Source organism: Eptesicus fuscus, chromosome 5 (genome assembly GCF_027574615.1).
Source record: "Eptesicus fuscus isolate TK198812 chromosome 5, DD_ASM_mEF_20220401, whole genome shotgun sequence".
Lineage (NCBI taxonomy): Eukaryota > Metazoa > Chordata > Mammalia > Chiroptera > Vespertilionidae > Eptesicus > Eptesicus fuscus.
The window spans coordinates 93,755,110-93,780,509 of NC_072477.1; the positions used below are offsets into that span (position 1 = coordinate 93,755,110).

The 25,400-nt window shown below is 38.3% G+C and overlaps 1 protein-coding gene, 1 long non-coding RNA gene and 2 pseudogenes across 9 annotated transcripts in view; 1 reads left to right on the top strand and 3 right to left on the bottom strand.

Moving 5' to 3' along the window:
• UPF2 (UPF2 regulator of nonsense mediated mRNA decay) overlaps positions 1-25,400 on the top strand; it is a 122,580-nt gene that overhangs the window by 46,121 nt on the left and 51,059 nt on the right. For all 8 annotated transcript variants that reach the window (XM_054716578.1, XM_054716579.1, XM_054716573.1 and 5 more), the window contains one exon: positions 19,002-19,110. In XM_054716578.1, coding sequence (XP_054572553.1) covers positions 19,002-19,110 — 109 coding nt within the window. The remainder of the gene's footprint in view (positions 1-19,001; positions 19,111-25,400) is intronic.
• Positions 10,882-11,355, bottom strand: LOC114234744 (peptidyl-prolyl cis-trans isomerase A-like; annotated as a pseudogene).
• LOC114234764 (U5 spliceosomal RNA) lies at positions 17,216-17,283 on the bottom strand (annotated as a pseudogene).
• Positions 19,729-21,214, bottom strand: LOC129149177 (uncharacterized). The gene is made up of 3 exons (XR_008556165.1): positions 21,188-21,214; positions 20,138-20,195; positions 19,729-19,755 (listed from the first exon to the last, which is right to left on the bottom strand). It is a non-coding gene; the product is annotated as an uncharacterized LOC129149177 (long non-coding RNA).

Genomic DNA, 25,400 nt, shown 5'->3' on the forward strand with positions numbered 1-25,400 from the left:
ATTTGGTTCATTCATTAATAGGGGCCCATTATCTTTTAATGGTAAGATTTCTCAGTGAAACCAAATCACTGCTTTTCTTTTTTTTTTTTGTATTGGTTTTTATCTCTTCTCAGCATCATTAATATGAGCATTAGGTTTTTTATTTTAGTGGGGAAAGGGAGATGGAATGGGCTAATACATGAGTAGATAACAGTTATCTAGTTGAGAAAGTAAAAAAGATCAATGTTTTTACTGCATAAAATTATATATTTCATCAAATGCAAGATGCTGTTAGTTACGAAGTGTACCATTATTTTATGTGCAATTAAGAGAAAAAAATATTGCCATTTTAAGGCTTTGATTAAGAAGCATATTTCACTTTCTTACACACAAATGTAGGTTTATAGTTATGAGTACACGAAACACCTAGTTTATTCTTGTGTTATTATTGTAATTATTTTCCATATGAACAACTGTAAACCTTTTGCCCCACCCTATATTTGTAAATGGGGAAAAAGTGCACCTTGAATTGATGAGAACTCAAATATTATTTTCCCCCATTATTTTGGACCAAATTTTTTAAAATAATGCTTTTTTTTTTTTTTTTTACCTTATACAATAGAATGTTTACTTTCACATTTTTCTGTTCAACTGTTTATTTGAATGCAGAAACGTGTATAACAATCGTCTGGAATTATTTAACAGAATAAACCAAGGTTAGCAAAAATAAAAGGCTTTGTTAACAAAAGAAATTATGCAATGATATTTAAGTAGTTTATTATAAAAGAGCATCTTGCTTCTTTGTATCCCCATTTCATTCTACTCCACCATTGCCTGCTCCTGTCTCCAAAAGAAAAAGTTCTCAAAAACTATGTACTACTATTTGGTTCTTATGCCAATTATTTCTTTATAGCTGAATTTATCTGCTTTTAGCTTAGCAGATTTCTGCAAATTAGAAGTAGTTGGAATCTGCTAGAATACATAGACTTGAAAGTAGTAGGAAGTGACAATTTATAGTTTGAAAGGAGAAAAAATAAAGATAGAAGTATTTAAAATGAATGTATAACATTCTGGAGCCATGAGGAAGAAACCACACAATCTTACATATCTGAAATGTATCCATATAATAATTTGATGTTTTTTTTTAAATCCTCACCTGAGAATTTTTTTATTTATTGATTGATTTTAGAGAGAGAGGACGGAAAAAGAAAAACACCGATGTGAGAGAGAAACGTTGATTGGTTGCCTCCCGTGTGTGCCCCAACCAGGAATCAAACCCATAACCTTTGTGTATACTGGACGATGCTCCAACTGAGCAATCCAGCCAGCACTAATTTAGATTTCTTTCTTTTTTTTTTTTTAAATATATTTTATTGATTTTTCACAGAGAGGAAGAGAGAGGGATAGAGAGTTAGAAACATCCATGATAGAGAAACATCGATCAGCTGCCTCTTGCACAACCCCTACTGGGGCTGTGCCCGCAACCAAGGTACATGCCCTTGACCGGAATCGAACCCGGGACCTTTCAGTCCGCAGGCCGACGCTCTATCCACTGAGCCAAACCGGTTTCGGCAAATTTAGGTTTCTTATAAATCAGCCTAAGTGATCAGGAAAGATTAAATTATGTTCTAAGTTTTTTAAAAAATACTTTTAAAATTGGTTTTTAGAGAGAGAGGAAGGGAGAGGGGTAGAGAGGTAGAAACATTGATGAGACAGGAACATCATCCATCGATCTGCTGCCTCCTGCATGTCCCACTCTGAGGTTTGGGCCTGCAATCCCTGGCATGTGCCCTAACCTGGACTCAAACCTGTGATCTTTGGTTCCTGGGTTGACACTCAGCCACTGAGCCATACCGGTAGGTAGGGTTGTGTTCTAAAATTTTTTCACTCATTGATTAATTCATTAAGACAGTGATTTTCAACTCCTGTGTTGCAAGAATTTTTAAAATAAAACATGCAATACCTGACTAGTCAGGGACACTGACCTCTTTTCCCTTAGATTGTCAAATAACAAGATGACAACAGCCAACATAATAGCTGTCTGGTGTGAATGAGTCAGAATTATGCCAATTTTTTTTAACAGATTGGCAAAAAATATATTTTTTGGTGTGTCGCAAAATTTTAGTAATTAGTTTATGTGCACCATGAGATGAAAAATGTTGAAAAATCGCTGCATTTAAGGGTTTTCTGTATACTGTGATTAGTGCTTAGGTAGAGTGGTGAACAAGAGGGGCTTGACTCTTGTATTCATGCAGACAATAGTTTGGATAGAAATACAAAGATGCCTAAGTATAATTACCAAGAAGAATCACAGTGTGCTTTCAAGTACATAGCAAGTGGAACTGATTGATTTATTCTTGGGTGAGAGAAAGCTGCCTGGAGCAAGGGCATTTTTTAAAAATATATTTTAAAAATAAATTTTTACTGATTTCAGAGAGGAAGGGAGAGAGGGAGAGAGATATAGAAACATCAGTGATGAGAGAGAATCATTGATAGGCTGCCTCCTGCATGCCCTCCCTTGGGGATTGAGCCCACAACTTGGGCATGTGCCCTGACCGGGAATCAAACTGTGATCTCCTGGTTCATAGGTTGATGCTCAACCACTGAGCCACGCCGGCTTGGCCGGAACAAGGGCATTTAATCTGAGTTCTGAGAAAGGAATTATCTAGACTAGGGGTGGGTGAGGAAAGGGAATGTTGAAAGCATTTCTGATAGAGGCAACAGTATGTGCAAAAGCCAGAGACTTGGTATCAAACTACTGCAAAACCTCTTTCTTGGTTTCTCTGGACATTGACATCTAGAATAAGCTGCAGGAAATAGGCCCTGTTTATTTATTTTATTTTATTTTTTTGGCCCTGTTTACTTCTTTATCTCCAGCATTTAGCACATTGCCTGACAGCTAGAAGATGATATTTAATGCCCCATTTCAACTTCTTGAGTCTTAATTCTAGCCACTCTTGCTTTTGTAAAATCCTAATCTGTAATGATTTGACTACCCTTTGCTCTCTCTACTTCCAAGAATCTCATTTCTATTCTATCTGTGGGATATCCTTTATTATTCTTCTGAAATCTCTGGCTCAGCCTTTAAGTCTTATTTAGCATCAAAGCTAAATAATATTCATCTTTGCTGAATAATTGTCCTTATTTCTTTTATGTAAATATAGGTGCTCTTTTATAGTGCTTTCATCATGTCTTCATATGAAGAAATACCACAATGTTGGTTTGCCGCCTATATCCCTACCAAACTGTAAAAACTATAAGCTCTTTAAAAGGGAAGACTAGACCTTTTCATGTTGTACATCCCCAACACCAAGTGTAGTGTTTGGTACCAAGTTAAGTGCTTGAAGATACTTGGTGAGTTTATGTTAGTTATGCAAATTTAAAAATTTATTTAGAAAAACAAGTAATCATCCACAGGGCTCAAAACCCAGAAGTATAAAACATTACATGCTGAAAAGTGTTATTTCTGTCCTTGTCTCCCCATCTAATTTCTACTCCTCCCAATAGGAAACCACTATCTTGATTCTTTTGTATCCTTCCAAAGTTTCTTTTGCATCTAGGACAAGAAAATGCAATTAAATTTCCTGATTTTTACACAGGGGCAACTTATTGCACCTATTAGTCTGAACTTCACTGTTTCCACGTAACAATATAGCTTGGAGATCTTTTCAGATCAATACATAATTTCCCTTGTTCTTTTAAAGATACATTGTTTCTTTTTTTATGTATCCTACCTAATAATGGACAAATATGCAAATTGACCGTACCTTCGCTATGCCCACGATTGGCCAGGAGGCACGGGGGGGCGGGACTCGGGGTGGCCGGGGTGTCCTATTGGGCTGGCGGGACGCTGAGCTCACGACGCCAGCAGCGGCGTGAGCTCAGCGTCTGCGCCATGGCTGTGCTGTGGCACAGAAGGAGCCTCTGGGGCAGGGAGCTCATGTCCCGCCACGGACCATCAAAAGTGGGGGAGCTTGGGTGCCTGTCCGCTCTGGCACCAGGTGCTGCAGAGGCTTCTGAAAGGCCTGGTGCACCAGTGATCGAAAGTGAAAACGTGGGAGATGGGTGCCTGTTCGCTCAGGCACCAGGCCTTTCAGAAGCTTTCGCTGCGTCAGAGGCTTCTGAAAGGCCTGGTGCACCAGCGGACAGGCACCTGGGTCTCCCGCGATCGAAAGCAAAAGCGTGTAGGGGACCCTACACGTGCATGATTTAATCATGCACTGGGCCTCTAGTGTACTATATTTAACTATTTTGGACATTCCAGTCTTTACCATTACAATGTTGTCTTTGTACTTCCCCTTTCTTTTTTTCTCTTCTTGATTTTATGTTAGCTAGTAGCTTACTCATTTTAGATTTTTGTTAACCAAAAGAAAGAAAGAAAAATAGTTTCTGGGTTTATTGTTTATGTACTTACTCTACTGTTTTACTATTTTCTTACTCATTATTTTTGGCCTTTGTCTTGATTAATTTCTTCTTTTTTAGTTTCTTTCATTTTTTTCTTCCTTTTTTGATATTTAATATGTTGTTGTCCTCTGAGCATGGTTTTAGGTATATCTCTTAGTTTTGACATGGGGTGATTTCTATGTTTGTTTTCTAGAAATTCTCCAGTTTTAGTTTCTTTTTCTTTTTAAATTTTTATTTGCCTATTTATTTTGGTTACCTAATGAGATGTTTGAGAGAGAACTGAAATTTCCAGATAGTGGGACTTTTTGTTTTGTTTTCTGACTTGGTTAATAATTTATATACTTTTTGCACTTCAATTAGAGAATACTAATTCTCTAGTATTCTCTAATTATTTTTACTTTTTATGAAATTTCTTTGTGGCCTATTATATAGTCAATTGTTATCAATACTCTCTGAGCACATTTTTAAAATGTTACATTCTTTGTTTTCATGTTGTAGAGTTAAATGGATTGATCAGGCAGGTTTACATTATTAAATAACTTTTATTAAGGTCTTGTGTTTTCTTGACTGTTTTTTTTGTCCACTTGCTGGGTTATGGGCTGAGAGAGATGACTAGAAGACGAATACAATTGATAATGTGTTGTTTTTTCTGGTAACTGCTATATGAAGATAAAACATATCTCATACTTTTTCATTATAAAGTGTTCTTTGCTTATTTAATGCTTTTTTGGGCCTGAACACTAATTTACCTGGTATTAAGGTTATGGTTTTCTGCCCCCTCCCTTTTTTTTTTCATTTATTCTGGTATGCTTTTGCCCTTTTATATTCAGTCTTTTAGAATCACTATTTTAGTTGAGTCTCTTGTATATTATTGAATTGAATTTTTCTTTGAGATCCATTCTGAAAATGTTTCTTACAAGTTAGACTATTATATTTTTTTACTAAGACAGATAAGAATTGAGTTCTTTTATTTGTCTTTTCAATTTAATTTTTTAAAGTCATGTGATCTGTTTGTATTATCTTACATGTAGGTTTATATGTTTTCTGATTTTAGGATGGTTTTTGTATATTTGTTTTAGTAGTTACTTTCATGATTATAGGTTTGCTTAGTGATGATTTATACAGTCTTACTGTTTGCCACCATGAGTATGATGATAAAATAGCCTATGTTCCCTTCCCTTTCTTCTCTTCTCACTTTCTCTCCTCACCCATCTGATTTTAATTAATAATGTTATCTTCCTTAATATACTTTTTACTCTTTTTTTTTGTTTTTTGTTAATCCTCATCTGAGGATATGTTTTCCATAGATTTTTAGAGAGAGTGGAAGGGAGGGGCAGAGACAGAGAGAGAGAAATATCAATGTGAGAGAGACACATTGATTGGTTGCCTCCTGCAGGTGCCCTGACTTGAGCTGGAGATCAAGCCTGCAGCCAAGGTACATGTCCTTGACTGAAATAGAATCTGAGACCCTTCAGTTCACGGGCCGATGCTCTAACCACTGGGAAACTGGCTAGGGCTATTTTTTTAACTCTTAAATGTGCTTAGACTTGTATTATTTGTCAGCTTTGAATGATATTGAACTTTACTGCATTACAAGTAGGCACGGCAGACTTACTGACTTCCCATCTCTTTCATTTTCCTTCCCTTCGTTTTATTTCTATGTTGATTACATATCCTGATCGGAACATAGCATTTACATTCTAATTTATCACTCTAATTCCCTCATTTGTTTTTATCTCAGTTCTAAAGTTTAAAACATTTTATGCTCTCTGCCAGTCCCTTTCTCTTGTTTCCCCAGTTATCTGTTGTTGTGCTGAAGTTCATCTTCTAGTAATTTTCTCAAGAAGAAATACCCCTTGGTATGTACAGATGATATATCTGTGGACTTTTTGCTTGGTCAGAAAAGTCTTTAACCTTTTGCACTCGGATGTCGAGTGTGACTCGACACGGTTAGCATTGGTAGCCTATCCCTTCCTTCCCTCCATCCCTCCTCCTTTATTTGGGCTTTTCTTACATTAAATAAGTTTGTATGAAAAGAAACTCCAGTTTTTTATTCTACTGCCGCACTTTGTAAAATCTGGGGTATTTAAAAAATTAAATCCCGAGTAGAATAAAGGAATTGAGAAAAAAGCAAGTGAGTGCAAAGGGTTAATTTTGAAGATCATCTTTTGTCCTTGATCCTCAGGTGTCTTTCTACCTTGCCTATAAAATTTGGCTTGACCCTGAGGATTATAACTTGATCCCTTAGGGAGGCTGGAATGGTAAGATAGTAGTCAACTGCTACTAAGTCTCTTCTCATTCTGTTTCTCATTCCCTTTTTCCAAACCCCCATATACTCATAGACCTTTCTCCATTCTTTGAATACAAGAGAAGACTGATAGTCTTCGGGGGAGAGGTAAGAAGGGAACAAAATGGGCCTAGAGTGAACAGGCCTAGAATATTCTCCTGGGTAGCCAGTTAGGTGGTATTAGGGGTAGTAGCAGGTTACTCTGTGAGCCCTCTGGACTTAGGGGCAAGCTGGGACACTTTGGGGAGAGGGGCAAGGAAAAACTTAAAACCTTCTTTTAGCTCCTGCTTTCACCTAGCTTCATTGTCCTCCCAGGCCCACCTAGTCGCTGTAGGAAGGACCTTTTAGTAAACTGTGCCTCCCTCTGTGTGTGGCATTTTCTCTCCCTCACCCTCCGTAAATGACATGAATCCTATTGAATATCTTTATTCTTTTTTGTGGCCGGGATTTCCTCCTTTATCCATCCAGCTCCTTCAGCTTGAGTTGACCAAAACATGTGCTAACAAAACAAGAATGAATTATTTAATAGTTACTTGAGTGCCTAGGAGTATGAGAAACCAAAAGTCTTATATATGTACTAGAGGCCTGGTGCACGAAATTCATACACTCAGGGCCTCCCTCAGCCTGGCCTCCCTCACAGTCTGGGAGCCGGGGAGTGTCCTAAGCCAGTAGTCAGACATCCTTAGCGCTGCCACGGAGGTGGGAGAGGCTCCTGCCACCACCGCTGCACTCGCCAGCTATGAGCCCGGCTTCTTGCTGAGCAGCGCTCCCCCCTGTGGGAGCGCACTGACAACCAGGGGGCAGCTCCTGCGGTGAGCGTCTGCCCCCTGGTGGTCAGTGCACATCATAGCAACTGGTCGTTCTGCTGTTTGGTCAATTTGCATATAACCCTTTTATTATATAGGACTAGAGGCCCGGTGCATGAAAATTCATGCACTGGAGGGGGGTGCCTCAGCCCAGCCTGCCCACTCTCACAGTCCGGGAGCCCTCAGGGGTGGGAGGCGACCTGGTGATCAGGGGAAGGTGCCGCCCCATCACACCTCTGCTGCTGCCACTGCCGGCAGTGCAAGCTTTGGCCGGTCCTGGGCGGCTGGGCAGCCGACATCTGAGGCTTGCCTGTTCCTTGGGCCGGCCCTGTGTGGCTGGGGGGCTGAGGGAACTGGGGGACTCTGGAGGCCTTGCCGTACACCTGTTGCCTCGGCAAGGCTGAGGGGACTGGACACCGCCATCTTTGAGGGCATGGTAGTCATTTAGCATATTCCCTCCTTATTGGCTGTGGGCGCTGCCATATTTGCGACGGCGTGAGGGTCGATTAGCATATTCCTCTTTATTAGATAGGATAGGATGTCTATAAATAGTCTGTGGTAGAGAATTTAGCTATCTTACCTAGTGTGTGTACTGGTAGTTTGGTTTAGGAAGCACTAAACTATCCTATTATATCCAGTCCCCTCAGCCCCCCAGCCACCAGGGCTGGCCCGAGGCACAGGCAAGCCTCAGATTTCAGCTGCCCAGCCAACACCTGAGGCACAGGCAAGCCTCGGATGGCGGCTGCCCAGGGCTGCCCAAGGCTCAGGTAACCAGGGCCGGCTGAGGCTTATGCTGCTGGCAGTGGCAGCAGCAGAGGTGTGATGGGGGCATCACCTTCCCCTGATTGCTGGGTCGCCTCCCACCCCTGCGGGCTCCCGGACTGTGAGAGGGGGCAGGCTGGGCTGATGGGACAACCCCCCTCCCATGCACGAATTTCGTGCACCGGGCCTCTAGTATAACTCATAATGTTCTTTATAGGTTGTTTTGGGAAAAAAGGCTTTATTGAGATATAATTCACATATCATACAATTCACCCATTGGAGGTATACAGTTAAGTGTTCTAAATATATGCAACCATAACTATAATCAAATTGTTAAATATTTTTGTCTGCCTAATAGAAACCTCATATCTATTAGCAGTCAATAATTCTCTCTCAGCCCATCCTTTCCCCTGCCCTAAGAAATCACTAATCTACTTTCGGTCTCCATGGATTTGCCTATTCTGGATATAAATGAAATCATATAGTATGTGGCTTTTTGTGCCAGGCTTCTTTCATTTAATATGTTTTCAAGATTCATTCATGTTGTAGCCTTGATTAGAATTTCCTTCCTATTTAAGGCTGAATAACATTTCATTGTATAGTCATACTGTATTTTGTTTACCCATTCATTTATTAGTTATTGGACATTTGGGTTGTTTCTGTTTAGCTATGTGAAGAATGCTGCAGTGACTGTTTGTATACATATTTTTGTGTACATTTTATGTTTTCAATTCTCTTGGGTACATATACCTAGGGGTGGAATTTCTGTGTCTTGGTAACTCAGTGTTTAACGTTTTTGTAACTGCCAAACTTTTCACAGTGGCTGCACCTTTTTACATTCCCAACAGCTATGATTGAGGATTCCAATTTTTCACCACCGCTTGATGTCTCTTGTAGCTTATAGCAATCCTAGTATGTGTGAAGTGGTATCTCATTATGGTTTTGATTTGCATTTCACTAATGGCTAATGATTTTGAGCATCTTTTCATGTGCTTATTGGCCATCTTAATTGGAGAAATGTCTTTAAATCCTTTGCCCCCCTTTTTAGTTATGTTGTCTTTTTTAGTTAAGTTATGAGTTCTTTATATTTTGTACCTATCTCTTATCAGACATAATTTGCAAATATATCTCCCATTTTATGAGTTATCTTTTGCTTTCTTGGTATCAGTTATATTACAAGTTTTAAAATTTGATTTAATCCATCTTTACAATTTTTACAGGTTTTTAACTTTCAGTTGTGTTCTTCCTTCATTAAAGAAATGGTGGTTAGCCGTGGCCAGTGTGGTTCAGTTGGTTGGAGTGTCATTCTGTGCAATGATGGGCTGTGAGTTCAATTTCCGGTCAGGGCACATACCTAGATTTCAGGTTTGATTCCTGCTTGGGGCATGTACATGAGGCAATAGATCAGTGTCTCTCTCTCACATCAATGTCTGTCCATGTGTCTGTCTCTCTCTCTTTCCCTCCCTCCCTCCCTCACTCCTTCCCTCCCTCACTTCTTCCTTTTCTCCCTCCCTCTTTCAATCCTCCTTCCTGTCCCTCTCTCCCTTCCTCCCTCTCCTGAATAAAAAAAAAAAAAAAATAGTGGTTAAAATAATCTCAAAAGGCTGGCATTTTATTTCTCAGCCTATTAATTTGAAGGACTCCACAGAAATGAAATCTAGAATTTCCCTTAATTGGATATTATTTTATAGTTAATTTATACACATACATAATTGAAATTTCTCAGAAGTGTTTATATCATCTTATCTAATAAAAGAGTAATATGCAAATAGATCATCACTCCAACACACAAGATGGCTGCCCCATGTGGACACAAGATGGCCGCCACAAGATGGCCAGCAGGGGAGAGCAGTTGGGAGGGACCAGGCCTGCAAGGGAGGGCAGTTGGGGGCAATCAAGCCTGCAGGGGAGGGCAGTTAGGGGTGACCAGGCCGGCAGAGGAGGGAAGTTGGGGGCAACCCGGGCCTGCAGGGAAGGGTAGTTGGGGGGGGGGGACCCAGGCCTGCAGGGGAGAGCAATTGGGGGGGACCAGGCCTGCAGGAGAGGGCAGTTAGGGGCAATCAGGCTGTCAGGGGAGTGGTTAGGGGGTGAACAGGCTGGCAGGCAGAAGCAGTTAGGGGCAATCAGGAAGGCAGGCAGGCGAGCAGTTGGGAGCCAGCAGTCTCAGTAGGATTGGGCCTAAACGGGCAGTCGGACATTCCTCTCGGGGTCCCAGATTGGAGAGGGTGCAGGCTGGGCTGAGGGACATCCCTCCACCCCCGCCCCCGTGCATGAATTTCGTGCACCGGGCCTCTAGTAAATGTATAAAGATTAGAACCAATACCTAGCACCTCAGAAAGCTCCCTCACCTGAGCAAACTACTGTGTATGAAGTCAATCAGAATCAGAGAAAGTACCTAAGAATCTCTTAGTTCCTTGTTTTAAATATAGGCAAACCTGGTATTGGTTTAGTTACTTTGAAGCCATATAGATTTAACCAGATTTCAGCAGATGGACATTCAGACTTTCTTTAGATTAATATAAACGGAATACTCTTCAGAGGTGGAATGCTTCCCTTGATTCTTAAACAGCTTTTCCTGATCCAACTTTTTTTTTAGGAGAGTTTGCTGGAATTTTTTTTAAGATAAAACACAAGTCAAATTTATTAGAGTTGTCCACAGTCAGGAATGGTGATCTTTTTGCTGGTCTTGCCATTCCTGGACCCAAAGCGCTCTATGGCTGTCACAATATCCATGCCTGCTTTCACCTGGCCGAAGACCACATGCTTGCCATCCAACCACTCAGCCTTGGCAGTGCAGATATAAAACGGAACCATTTGTGTTAGGTCCAGCTTTTGCCAAGGACAAGATGCCAGGACCTATATGTTTCAGGATGAAGTTCTCATCCTCAAATTTCTCCCCATAGATGGACTTGCCGCCTGTGCCATTATGGCGTGTGATATCACTGCCCTGGCACATAAATCCTGGAATAATTCTGTGAAAGCAGGAACCTTTGTAACCAAATCCTTTCTCCCCAGTGCTCAGAGCACGGAAGTTTTCTGCTTTGGAACTTTGTCTGCAAACAGCTCGAAGGAGATGCAGCCCAAGGACTCGCTGTTGATGGCGATGTTGAAGAACATTGGGGTTCACCAGGGTTGGTCATGGGCAGCTCCGGGTCGGCAGCGTTTGCAAAGCCATTTGCTGGAGTTTTTATGAGAGACATTCTAATTGAACCTCCTCCCTCTTGCTCAATTCGGAAATATGAAAAAACTGAGTTTGTGGGAAATCTATTAGTATGTTATGTCACTTGATGGCGCTGTTGCTCTGGGAACATCAACATTCTGAAAAAAGTCTCAGCATTTGGATATTGATTTCAGAGTAAATGACCCCAATCTTTTGCATATTATATTTCATGTTTTTTTGAATCATCATCTGCTTTAGTGTTTCCTAATTGATTGGTAAGAGTGTTGTGTCTTATTTTTTTCCAGACATTTTGAATACATAAAATTCATAATTTTCAACAGTTAAATTCTTTAGATTGCATTGATTTGATTCTTTCTTTTTTTTTTAGAGAGAGAGAAAAAGGGAGAGAGGGGGAGAGAGATATCGATGTGAAATTAAGACTGGATAAGCTGCTTTCTGCATGCCCCCTATTGGAGATGGAGCTTAAAAGCCAGGCATATGCCCTGACTGGGAATCAAACTGGCAAACTTTTATTGCACAAACAGTGCCCAACCCACTGAGCAACACCCAGCCAGGGGAATTCTTTAGATTTTAAAAAGAAAAAAGAAACTGGAAATTTCTTTTAGAAAACTGTTTATTAGATAAAAACCTTTAAGAATGCCTTTTCCCCTCTCAGTAACGTGTGTGTTTGTTTCTACATTCTTGTTATTGTACTATTACTTGATTGGATGTTTACTAACTTGATGATCATTAACTGCTAGGAGGATACTTAAATGTATGATTCAGGAGACCTTGAAAGTATAAGCAAGGTTTTATTATTGTATAAGGAAAAAACATCCTTTTAAAAGATTCACTCATTAACTCTTGGTAAAATAATTATCAGTCTCAGAAGATTATGAAATTCAATTTTCAAAGAACAGATGTAAGTTTATTTTCTAATTGAATTTCAGAAGAGTCAAATTAAATAATAAATCTAGCTTAAATTTTAACAGAAATTTGTTCTTTAAATTGATTAAAATGTTCTATTTATGTTTAAATAACTTCAATGTGCTCGATATAGAATTTGGCACTCCATTTTCTTTCAGGCTCATATTTGTAGAAAAGACAGAAAAGTACACTTGTGCAGGATTAACATTAAAAATATTATTTATGATATTAGGGATTTTATTTTGTGAAGTGATGAATGAAGAATCATAAAAGTTGAACATTTAAATAGGGCAGGATGACATTTAGTTTCAACTATCTATTTGTAAAAGTGGAATGGAAAAAGAGGGATATTAGGAACTTGTTAGTTTGAGAACTTGTTGTGTTTAATAGGGGGTAGAGGATTCTGAGAGAATGGAACTTCCATGTAACCAATTCCAATACAAACAAAACCCAGGATTACTAACTAGCTGGAAAGGCTTAAAAGAGGGGAATCTTTAAACTATGTTTTAAATTCCTACTGAAGCTGAAACCACTTACCTGTGTTGTTAGTGTACAGTTTTGAGCCTGAAGGGATAGCACACACTGCTTTATTTTAAAATAAATAGCTATACCTACCTTTCTTTTGGGGCTGGGAAAAAACTTTGAAGTTGATTCAGCTAATTGGAAAAAGAAAGAAATGAAGCAAAGTGTAAGTGTCTTGCCCAGGAAAAGAAGAAAAAGGAAATGACCTAGGTAAAAAAAATTTTGATGCTAAGTTATAATCTGAAATTTTTTTGAAAAATACATTGTAAAGACAACCATGATTAACTTTAAAATTTAAAAACTTGAGCTAGTTCTTAAAAAAATCTAAATACAGAAGCATTAGAAAACATAGAAGAACATTAAAAGTTTAAGAAATGAGCCAGATGATATGCTAGAGATATTTAAAAACCACTTGAAAATCTTAGTGAAACAGATAATTGTTTGGAATAAATACACAGTTTTAGAATGATTCAAGACAAAATAGATGAGTCATCATGGGGAAAAATGTAAAAAATTATCAGTTAATTTTGTCTTGAATAGATTAGTTTTATTGATTTTTTTTTTAGCCTTTATGAACAAGTAATTTTTCTGCTATATTGTTCATTCCAGAGCATGAAAAAGAAAACTTGTCATATTATAATATGAAGGTACAGGCAAAATTTGTAACAAAAACAAGCCAGGAAGTTAAAAGTATTGACCAATCTCACTTTTGAATTTTGTTATAAAAATTCTAAGTAAACCACTAACATCATATTTAACTAGAGGCCCGGTGCACGAAATTCGTGCACGGAGGGGGGGTTCTCCCTCAGCCCAGCCTGTACCCTCTTCAATCTGGGACCCCTCAAGGGATGTCCGACTGCCCATTTAGGCCTGATCCCTGGGATCGGGCCTAAACGGGCAGTTGGACATCCCTCTCACAATCCAGGACTGCTGGCTCCCAACTGCTTGCCTGCCTGCCTTCCCGATTGCCCCTAACTGCTTCTGCCTGCCAGCCTGATCACCCCCTAACCACTCTGCTGCCAGCCTGTTTGCCCCCAACTTCCCTCCTCTGCCGGCCTGGTCACCCCTAACTGCCCTCTCCTGCAGGGTTGATCACTTCCAACTGCCCTTCCTTGCAGACCTGGTCCTTCTCAACTGCCCTCCCTTGCAGGCCGGGTGCCTCCCAACTGCCCTCTCCTGCTGGCCATCTTGTGGTGGCCATCTTGTGTCCACATGGGGGCAGGATCTTTGACCACATGGGGGCAGCTATATTGTGTGTTGCAGTGATGATCAATCTGCATAGTACTCTTTTATTAGATAGGATAGAGGCCTGGTACAGGGGTGGGGGCCAGCTGGTTTGCCCTGAAGGGTGTCCCTGATCAGGGTGGGGTTCCCTTGGGGCGGGGGCAGACTGAGCGAGGGGCCTGTGGTGGTTTGCAGGCGGGCCACGCCCCCTGGCAATGCAAGCAGAGGCCCTGGTATCTGGAATTTATTTTCCTTCTACAACTGAAACTTTGTAGCCTGGAGCAAAGCCAAGCCTGGGGCTCCCTCCGAGGCCCCCAGCCATTTGTGTTGGGGTTATAATTGAAACTTTGTTGCCTTAAGCGGGTGGGCCCGGCCAGAGTGTGCGGAAAGCTTTGCTTCCCCTGTTGCCGGCAGCAACCCTGGCCTGCTCTCTCAAGCTCCATTCTGCCGCCATTTGTTTGAATTTGTTTACCCTCTATAATTGAAACTTTGTAGCTTGAGTGGAGGCTTAGGCCTGCAACGGCTGGCAGAAAGCTTGGCTTCCTCTGTTACCTAGGAAACCTTGCTCTCTGTGGCTGTAGCCATCTTGGTTTGGGTTAATTTGCATGCTTGCTCTGATTGGGTGGTGGGCGTGGCTTGCGGGCGTGGCTTCTGGGTGTGTCGGAGGTATGGTCAATTTGCATATTTGTCTATTATTAGATTAAATAGTATATTAAAAATAAAAATCTAGCCCTGACCTGGTGGCTCAGTTGGTTGGATTGTCATCTGTACATCAAAAGGTTGCAGTTTCAATTCCAGGTCAGGGTACATACCTAGCTTGTGGGTTTGATCCTGGATCAGGTGCGTATGGGAGGCAATTGATGTTTCTCTCACGTCGATTTTTCTCTTTCCTTGCTCTCTAAATTCAGTAAAAACGTATCTTCACATAAGGATTAAAATAAGTAAGTAAATAAATAAATCTAGCATGATCAAAGAGGATTGACTTTAGGAATGAAAAGATATTTAAATAGGAAACCTATTAATCTATATAATACCAGTAGTGAGAACTGTGTGACTATTTTATTAAAATTATTTTGGATTGATTTTGAGAGAGAGAAACATCAGTTTGTTGTTGCACTTATTTATTGATTTGTTGATTGATTCTTGTATGTGCTCTGACCAGGGATTGAACTTTCAACCTTGGCATGTCAGGATGACACATGCTCTAACCAAATGAGCTACTCGGTCAGGGCCTATGATTAGTTCCCCCATTAATTGGATAAAAGGTATATGATAAATGAGCTTTTATCTGACATAGGAAACTTGATCAAGTTTAATATTCTTACAAAAATAGGATGATGTTTTATAATATAGTGAAGAATAGACTAAAGTTAATAATATACTTAATTGTGAGATACGTGAGACATTCATTTATCTAACAAGTGTCTATTAAGCACCTACTATGATCTAGGCACTGTTTTGAGAGCTGGTAAACTGACTCCTATGGAGCTTACATTCTGATGGGGAAGGGTGACAAACAAAATAACAATAAACATAACAAGTAAGTAAAATATAATACTAGAGGCCGGGTGCACTGGTGGGGTCCCTTGGCCTGGCCTGTGCTCTGATGTTTCTCCCTTTCTCAAAAGCAATCTGGGACCCCTCGGGGGATGTTGGAGGCCTGGTGCACGAATTCGGCTGGATGCCCACAGGCCAGGCCGAGGGACCCCACTGGTGTATGAATCCGTGCACCAGGCCTCTAGTATGTACATAAGATCTTTGGTTAATCTCTTCCTGTTCCATGTTTCATCAGTTTGTTCCATGTTTCCATGCCTGTGCGTTGAGCATCTGCCTCCGGTGGTCAGTGCGCATCATAGCTACTGGTTAAACAGTCACTTAGGCTTTTATATATATAGATGTTAGAAGGTGATACATTTTATTTTTAAAAAACAGTGCAGGGTACAGGGATTGGGTTGGGTGAATTTGCAGTTTCAAGGGAGCATTCACAATGGGTCTCGAGGAGGTGTTATTAGGGCTGACTTGCTTCCTAGGGGAGTAAGCAGCATGAATAGTTATTTGGGGAATTAACAGCTGTACTGCAGCTAACTGAGAACAGCCAGTGTGATAGCTCCGAGGTAAGAGCTTGCCTGCTGTGTTGAGAATTAGTGAGGGGCTGGTGAGAGCAGTGAGCAGGAGACAATAGTAGATGAAGTCAGATTAGTTTATGAGGTCACAAAAGTACTATTTGAGAGATTTAGAATCCAAGTCTCCTAACTCCTAGCACATTGCTCTTTGTTATCCCATGACTTTAAGTCATCTTAATTTTTCTTACCTGTAGTTGTGGCAGTTGGAAGTGATGAACCTAAGCATACATTTAAAGTCCTATATTTGTATTTGGCAATTGATTATGTGAAAAAGAAAAAAAGTAAAACTTAATATTCTAACGGATAGAATATATTAAAATATGACATTCTAACTAAAGTTTGAAAATTTAGAAAGTAAATTTGGTATTAGTATGAATCACTTTATTATGCAAGAAAAGTAAATGTTTGCCTCAGGCAGGCTTTTTTTTTGTAGCAGTAGACATTCAGAAAATGATTACATATTTATGAGAGTATCTTACAGTAATATCTCATTTCTGTAATATCAAGGAGTAATGTGACCCACATGTGTGCATTTTTTGTGACAAGAGCAATGTGCTAGGAGTTAGGAGACGGGTTCTAAATCTCTCAAATAGTACTTCTGTGACCTCATAAATTGATAAAACTTTTAAAGTAATTTTTAGAAAACATTTTAAATAGAATTTACCATTAAATGTTTTGATTCAAATTTTTACATAATGGATTGTATTTTTCATTGTTTCTTATGATGCATTTAAAAAGCTTATTGAGTTACCTACTACAAAGCCACCATGTTGTTTACTTCTTTCAATACCTGTTCCCTTCTAAAATAGTAATTAATAATGTCCACCTCATAGAATGAACAAGTTAAATAATGTGTGTTAGATGCCTAAGACAGAGCCTGGCAGGTTAGTAAGAATTAAATGTTAATTTTTAAAAGAAATTTTAATGGTAAAAGAAATATAAAGTTTTTGAGGCTCTTGTAGGCATGAATTTGAGCACTTTCCTTTTCTTCACCCCATATTTTCCCCCTCCCCCAAATTTTTTAATTGTTCCTCCCCACAGAAATCTTTAGTAAAAGGCAAAAGAGCTATGTAATATGAAGAGAAACCAGAGTACCGTATTTTCTGGTGTATAAGACGACTGGGCATATAGAAGATTTTCCTGGGTTAAAAAGTCGTCTTATACATCGGAAAATACGGTATTCACCTTTCAAATTTCACCTGCAGTCTTTCTTCCTTCACTGTTGTCCCTTCTTCCAGCTAAGGCTTAATCTGTCCATGCTGGGAGTTTTCGAGATCTAATTCTAAGCCTTTCATGTTATTCAGACTTTTCTCTGATGATCAAACCATTTTCATGTAATATTCTATAGTGATAGATTCCGGGATAATTACAACATAGGATTATTTGTTTGTGGTCTAAGTGGCTTTAGGCTGTTGTCGTTTTGGGGCTCTTTTGTTGAATTTTTATAGTTTTTAGCTTCCTTCACTGCCAGCTCCCATTACTTGCTGCTGTCAGTGCAGCTGTTTGTTTGTTTGTTTGTTTATTTATTTATTTACTAGAGGCCCGGTGCACAAATTCATGCACCAGAGGGGTCCCTCGTCCTGGCCTGCAGAATCGGGCCGAAACTGGCTCTCAGACATCCCCTGAGGGGTCCCGGATTGTGAGAGGGCACAGGCCAGGCCAAGGGACCCCACCGGTGCACGATTAGGGCTGGGGAGAGACAATGGAGGTTGGCCAGCTGGGGAGGAACCACGGGAGGAGGGCTCCAGGGCATGTCCAGCCCATCTTCCTCAGTCCTGATTGGCCAGACCCCAGCAGCAAGCTAACCTACTGGTTGGAGCGTCTGCCCCCTGGTGGTCAGTGCACATTATAGCAACTGGTTGACTGTCTGTCCCTGGTGGTCATTGCATGTCATAGTGAGCAGTTGAGCAACCTTAGCATATCATTAGCATATTATGCTTTGAATGGTTGAATGGCTGACCGGTCGATTAGCATATTAGGCTTTTATTATATAGGATTAGTTTCTGGCTGCTTCTAATTTTCAGTATCTAATCTGGTGAGTGTTGATTCATTGCAAAATCAAGTTTTATAAAATAATGTTTATGGCAGGAATGAAAAGTAAATTTTAGCTCATGTGTTGATTTTGATTGGTAGTGGTTGCCTGGAGTATTGTGTTAAGCAGGATTCTGGAGCTGCATTCAAGTTTGATGAGAAAGTGCTCTGATAATAATATGGGGTGGCAGCACTGGTAACCACATATTTGCCATTTATTGTCTAAAGTAAGAATAAATAGGCACTGCACGAGAATTTGAGAGGGTTCTATAGTGATTAAAATACATAAGTTAGTATGTGGGTTGTGATATGGTTTTGACCCTTAGATGCCTTTTGGATTATTGGTTACCCTTTTACTCTAGACATTGAAGTTTCCAAATAACTTATCAATGGATAAGTAAAGTAAATGGTTTAAAAGGATTCTGCTTTGCACTGTTTAAGTTAACTTTGTTTACTTAGTAATTATGTAGTTAAAAATTTAGCCTATGTAAAAACTAAGTATTTTTTTCACTTGATATTTTATCAGAATTGCATACTAAGTAAAATTGCAAATGTGTGATTAAAGCACTGGGTGGAAAATGCTATATTGTTAATAAGCTTTCACAAAGCAAATTAAATTTCTGTGTACTTCATTATGATGGCAATAAATGAGAATGTCTGTATGATTATTAGTTTTTTAATTATTAATTTGTGAATATATCTGAGGAAGTTTAAATTTTTTAATGAATTATTTCTTCTTTCTTTCTTTTTACACATATCACATATAACTTTTGCAGGTTGGATTTGCTACCATTTTATGCAAGATTGGTTGCTACATTGCATCCCTGCATGTCTGATGTAGCAGAGGATCTTTGTTCCATGCTGAGGGGGGATTTCAGATTTCATGTATGTATTTAAGCATTTATTTTGTAATTTACATAGATACATATACTTAAAAGTTGAGTGAGGATTCTTTAGTTTAAGAATATGATTTATTATTGGTAAGCATATTTTTGAAATCTGATAGTGGCCTAACAGTTCAGAATATAGGTCTAAATTTTTTAAATAGAAATTTACTCAACAAAGCCTGAAATGATTAAGTGATATTACAATTTGGGGTTGAGCTGCTGCTGCTCTCTTATTTCTCCATTGTAGGTACTGCCATTTTGCTTTTGTAAAGTAAACATTCTCAAGAGAGCCAGCAGGTTTTCCCAGAAGAAACATAGGATTGGCCATTACCAGTCAGGGCACAGTGCCTATAGTATGCCTGTTTAGGTATTGGGGGTCCAAATATTTGGGACACATGAGGTTCAACAGAGGATGTGATCTCAGTGAATGCTGTTGTAGCCCATGTTTTTATTGATTCTTGCCTTAAGAATCTTTACCTTAGATAGTGGTGAATTCTTTAAAAAGTACCCTGCTAAAGTACTAGGGACCTGTTAGTAGGCACCTTCCTTTCCTTTCTGGTCCCAGGAATCTGCCTGTTAGTGGTTCTTCAAAACCCATATTACATAGTCATCTTGTGGAGGTGATAAAGATTCAAATATAGTCCTGAAAAGAGTAAAATGATATGTTAGAGGTGACTGAAAGTGAGCATTGGTAGGCTTTGCAAAGATGTGAAATTCAAGTGTTTATGTTGTTAACCAATGGAAAAATTGTGTTTACAAAATTTAGCTTTATAGTGAGTTGCTTGGAATGCAAATAAATGTTTGCTATACTCAGTATGCACTTTATTGCACTTGCTTTACACAATTCACTGCTGCTGAGCACTTAGAGAACAATTCCTGAGGTCAGGAATCTCACCTGTAGTTGGGGAGATAAGACTAAGCACTCACAGAAGCAAGAGAGAAATAAACATGTAAACCTTAAATATATTTGATATTATAAGGAATTGCATGCTTAATTGCCAAATGACTTGTTTGAGAGTCATTACCTTGAGTTCAGAGGAAGGAGCAAGTGTCAGTGATGGGCTTCTGGTTTGAGGTGTTAATCTGTTAATAGGATATTTGTGGTTACGATTTTTTTGGGCCGCTTCTGCTAAAGTATATTTCAGATTTTCATAGTATTAAGTAATGGCACGTTTCTATGTTTAAAGAAGTTTGGAAACACTGAGATCAAGAAAGTTAAATTATTTTTGTTGCATTATAAGTCTGAAAGCTTTGATAGGGTAATGTGCATTGTGAACCTTCTGGGGGGGGTTGAATAGGTAGTCACTCAAAGAACACACTTTGATAAATGCTGCTAGTTCAAGGACAGATGCATCAGAATTCATGATATTTTTGTTGATATACTTAATATCATCATACAAATAAGAAACTTTTACTAGCAGATAGTATGATTGTATTGTATTGAGTTATATGCATACACTCTTAACCAAATCCAAAATTAAATAAAATGCAAGTTGCTACACCAAGCATAATTAGTGCTTTTGGTGAGAAACTTAAAATTAAGAAAATACTGTTCATGCCGAAACCGGTTTGGCTCAGTGGATAGAGCGTCAGCCTGCGGACTGAAAGGTCCCAGGTTCGATTCCGGTCAAGGGCATGTACCTTGGTTGCGGGCACATCCCCAGTGGGAGGTGTGCAGGAGGCAGCTGGTCAATGTTTCTCTCTCATCGACGTTTCTAGCTCTCTATCCCTCTCCCTTCCTCTCTGTAAAAAATCAATAAAATATATTTTTTAAAAAAGAAAAGAAAATACTATTCATGTATACTTCCCCTCTCACCTTTAAAAATTGGGAAGAGAGTTGAAGGAACTGGCATACTTTTGTCACTAGAAGAATATCAGTGTTAGGAATATACTTTGGTAACCACTGCTCTTGGGGGTATTTGGGGGAAGAGAAGAAACACCTACTTTTTCCAAGATCTGTTTGTTCCCTACCCCCAAATCTGCACACTTTGCCAATGACTTTTTCTTAGGCTATAAATATGCTTAACACTAATATCCTTAAATGAAAATAAAATAATAGCAACAAGTAAACTTACCTCAAACAATCCCCCTCCCCCCATTCTCTTTCATTTCCTTCTTGTTCAAGTTTTTTAAAGTATACTTGTCTCTTCTACTACTGACATTTATCCTTTGTTCTATCATAGTACCCTGGCACAGACCACCAGTGTCTTCCTAATTACTTTATGTTAGTCGATATTTTTGCAAATTCTAAACTGCTGGACTCTTCTGCTTTTTAGGAAACTGTCATTCTGGCTCTACCACATGCTAGTGTTGTAACTTTGGCCAAGTTACTTAAGTGTTCCAAACTTCAGTTTCCTTGCCTATTAAATGGGGATAATAGTTGTATCTTTTAAAACAATTGTTTTTATGGATTAAATGAGATAATGCATATAAAGTTGATCCCACAGTGCCGGGACATAAGTATCATTATAATAATAATTCTTCTCTGCCACCACTTTCTCCTAGTTCTTACTTATGACTACATTCTCAATGTCCTTTGCTCTTTTTTCCAGCTGAGTTTATGTGTTGGTGTTCCCCAGACTTTCTTCCTTCACCCTCCTTTTTGATGGAACACATTTTACCTGGGGTTCAGTTAACATCTATTTCCCAGCAACCTCCAATACATATCTCTTGCCAGAACCTCTCTCCTGGTGCTTAGTAAGTTCTCATGTACGTCTAGTTAAATATGTTCATAAACTCATTAATTTCTTCTAAAAAATGTCTTTATCCTTCTCTTATATCAATTTCTATTCTCCCTGTAAATTTGTAATATATTTTATCTGATCACTAAGAGAAATACCTCAATTTTTGCTCCTCTGACATTTAGGAGCCAGCAGTCACCAAATTCTATTGATACTATTTTCTAAAACACCTCCTCAAATTTATGGTCTCCTATTCATACCAACTGCCACTGCTTTTCATTTTCCAGAGCTTGAAATATGAGAATAGCTTTTTAACCAGGTGTCCCCATCTCTGCCTTCTACCTAACTCCATCATATCGTCACATCTGATTTTATTTGACCTAGCTAAAGAATCTCGCCTGAGAAATAAAGCTGGTTAGCAAAACTGTATGAAATACATATAGTAGTCAAAGAAATTCTAGTATTCTAGTTAAAACAACAGATTTGCTAATTTGACTAATAGAATAGTAAAGCTAATAGAAATGAAACCATTCACATATACTATGATCGAAATTTGGAGAACGAATTTGGCAGTATGTTTCAAAACCCTAAGAGGTATTCATACATTGGACAACTCTGAGAATCTGTCCTAAAAATTCTATATACCCCCAAAGCTTTATTCACATTATGAATTGTAATAGGAAAAAGAAAACAGAAAATAACATAAAAGCCAAACAATGGATTAAGAAAATGACATAGAGCCATTGAAAATGGTATTTACCAAAAAGTTTTCATCTCATAGAGAAAGCACTTTTTTTGGGGAAAAGCAAGCTATAAAATCTTACACATAATAAACTTATAGTTACGTTAAAATGTGTTATCAATATGTTAGCAGTGACTGTCTTTGAATAGTGAGAAATATTTTTTCTTTTCTAGTTCTCTAAATTTTTAGCAGAGTCTGCTTCTTTGATAATGGAGGGGACAACTTTTACATAAATATAAACATATCACCCTCACTGATTGACATTTAAAAAATTTTTTAATTTTTCCCCATCACCATTAATCTCTCTTATACCCTATTCCACCTCCACCCCTGCAATCACCACACTGTTGTTTGTAACTGATTGACATTTTTAAAATTAGTGTTCTCTTAGCTTTTTAAGTAAGCCTCTCGGTTAAATAAGTTAACCACATATTCCAATATAGGTGTATTTATTTATAAATTAGTATGCCTTTACAATTGTACCATATACTTTATGTACTTTCTAAAACATATAAAAGGACACTGAAAATTATTATATAAAAACCAAAAACAAATAGAAGTTCCAATATGCCATACCCTAGTACCGTGGTCGACAAACTGCGGCTCGCGAGCCACATGCGGCTCTTTGGCCCCTTGAGTGTGGCTCTTCCACAAAATACCGTGGCCTGGGCGAGTCTATTTTGAAGAAGTGGCATTAGAAGGAGTTTAAGTTTAAAAAATTTGGCTCTCAAAAAAATTTCAATCGTTGTACTGTTGATATTTGGCTCTGTTGACTAATGAGTTTGTCGACCACTGCCTAGTAGATCAAAAGTCTTGCCCATCCTACTTTGTAGATTAGTGGTCCACAGAATAAATTTTTTTTAAAGGAAAATGTACTTATAGACTTAGTGCCTACTTAGTGTTTAGCCTATAGTAGATTTTCCAAAAAGTTAGTTGAGTCATTGCAAAAATAAATTTTATATAAAACAAAATGAGCAAATTATGGTGAATAGAAAGTATAATGTCTACTTAAGATGACGTTTAGGGGTGTGAGTATTCTTTCTTTAGAAGAATAATGAATGATAGGCCTTGGAAATTCTTTTTATATGTTGACATATCTGAAGAGTTTTTATTAATATTGCTTATGAATACTCAATCTCAGTTTCACCTGTCATTAATAAATGAGCTGTAAGCACCATTTTTGCTAAAGATGATTAATTATATAAGTAAAATTTTATACATTGAGCTAAAATATATATAAAAATTATACGTTGTTAATTCATCTGTACTTGCTTTTGCAGAAGTGCTTTGACATACCTTTTGATCTAAAGGAGTCAACAAATGAGACTGGAAAATATTGAATGAGGATTCAGAATGAGTTAGTCTTTTTTTTATAAGTTACAGTCTTTTGAAAAGCCTTTTTTTTCCCATCTGAAAATGAGGGAATAAGATAATTGATTTCTAATACTTCATTTAAAAATTCTATAATTTTGTTATGTCAGTGAGATTGTATCTCCTTAACCTCAAATAATGTTTAAGAGTAATTGTGGAAAATACATTATGTTACATGTTTTGAAAGCTGTAATGCTCAATAATACTTAAAATTATATGATACTCCACTGCAGTTGTTAAGAGCTTGTGCATCCAGAATCACCCAAGGAGATTTTTAAAAACATATATGTATTTCCCAGCCCCACTCCCCCTAAATATTCAGCATCAGTGTATCATTTTTGAAATGCTTTTTTACACTTTTTTAATTTCTATATTGTTTTAACTCTAAAATAAACACATGCTCAGTGTTCATGATTTAGAAAATATAAACATATAAAGTAGAAAGAAGGTAGAAAAACCACATAATTTCATCACTTTAAAGCAAATCCCGGTAATGTTTTAGTACATTTTCTTTACCTTTATTTCTCTGTAGTTTTTCATGGATGAATTTATATTGTATGTACCATTTTCCATTCTTTATTTCTCACGCAGAAACATTTTACAGTGTCATTTAAAACACTTCTTATGCATCATTTTAAAGGTTGTATAGCTCTGGCTGGCTTGGCTCAGTGGATAGAGCGTCAGCCTGCGGACTGAAGGGTCCCGGGTTCGATTCCGGTCAAGGGCATGTACCTTGGTTGCAGGCACATCCCCAGTTGGGGGGTGTGCATGAGGCAGCTGATGGATGTTTCTCTCTCATCGATGTTTCTAACTCTCCCTCTCCCTTCCTCTCTGTAAAAAAATCAATAAAATAAATATATTTAAAAAAAAAAAGGTTGTATAATCTTTTGTCCTGTATATTGCTTGCTTATTATCAAGTGAAGTGTAGTTATCATTACCACCACCACCACCACCATCATCATCATCCTTATTTTTATCCTTATTTTACCAAGTGAACCAACAAGTTCAAGGGGTTTATGTGAATTGTCTAAGATCATATACCCAAAAAATGGCATAGAGTGACCATAAAGGCTGAGATGTTCTGACCATAGATATTTTGTTCTTTCATTTCTACAATACATGCATAAAATTAAGCATTTTCATTTATTTGTTTACTCAGTAAACATTTAATGCCCATTTATTAGTGATAAAAATATACAAATATAGGTAAAATTAATAGTAGCTAATAGTTATTGGACTCTTCTTGGTCTTTGTAAGTACTGTTGCATGTGCTGTACATGTACCAATTCACTTAAGACTCACAACACCCCTACTAGGTATGTTACTTTTATTATTTCCATTACACAAATGAGGAAATTGAGGCATAGAATTTAAATAACAGCTAGTAAATTATGGAACTTGGATTTAAACCCAGCAAATCTTGCCCAGGATCCACATTTGTAATTCCTAGGAGTTCACAAAGTAAGAAAAATTAAAAATTTGATCAGACATATT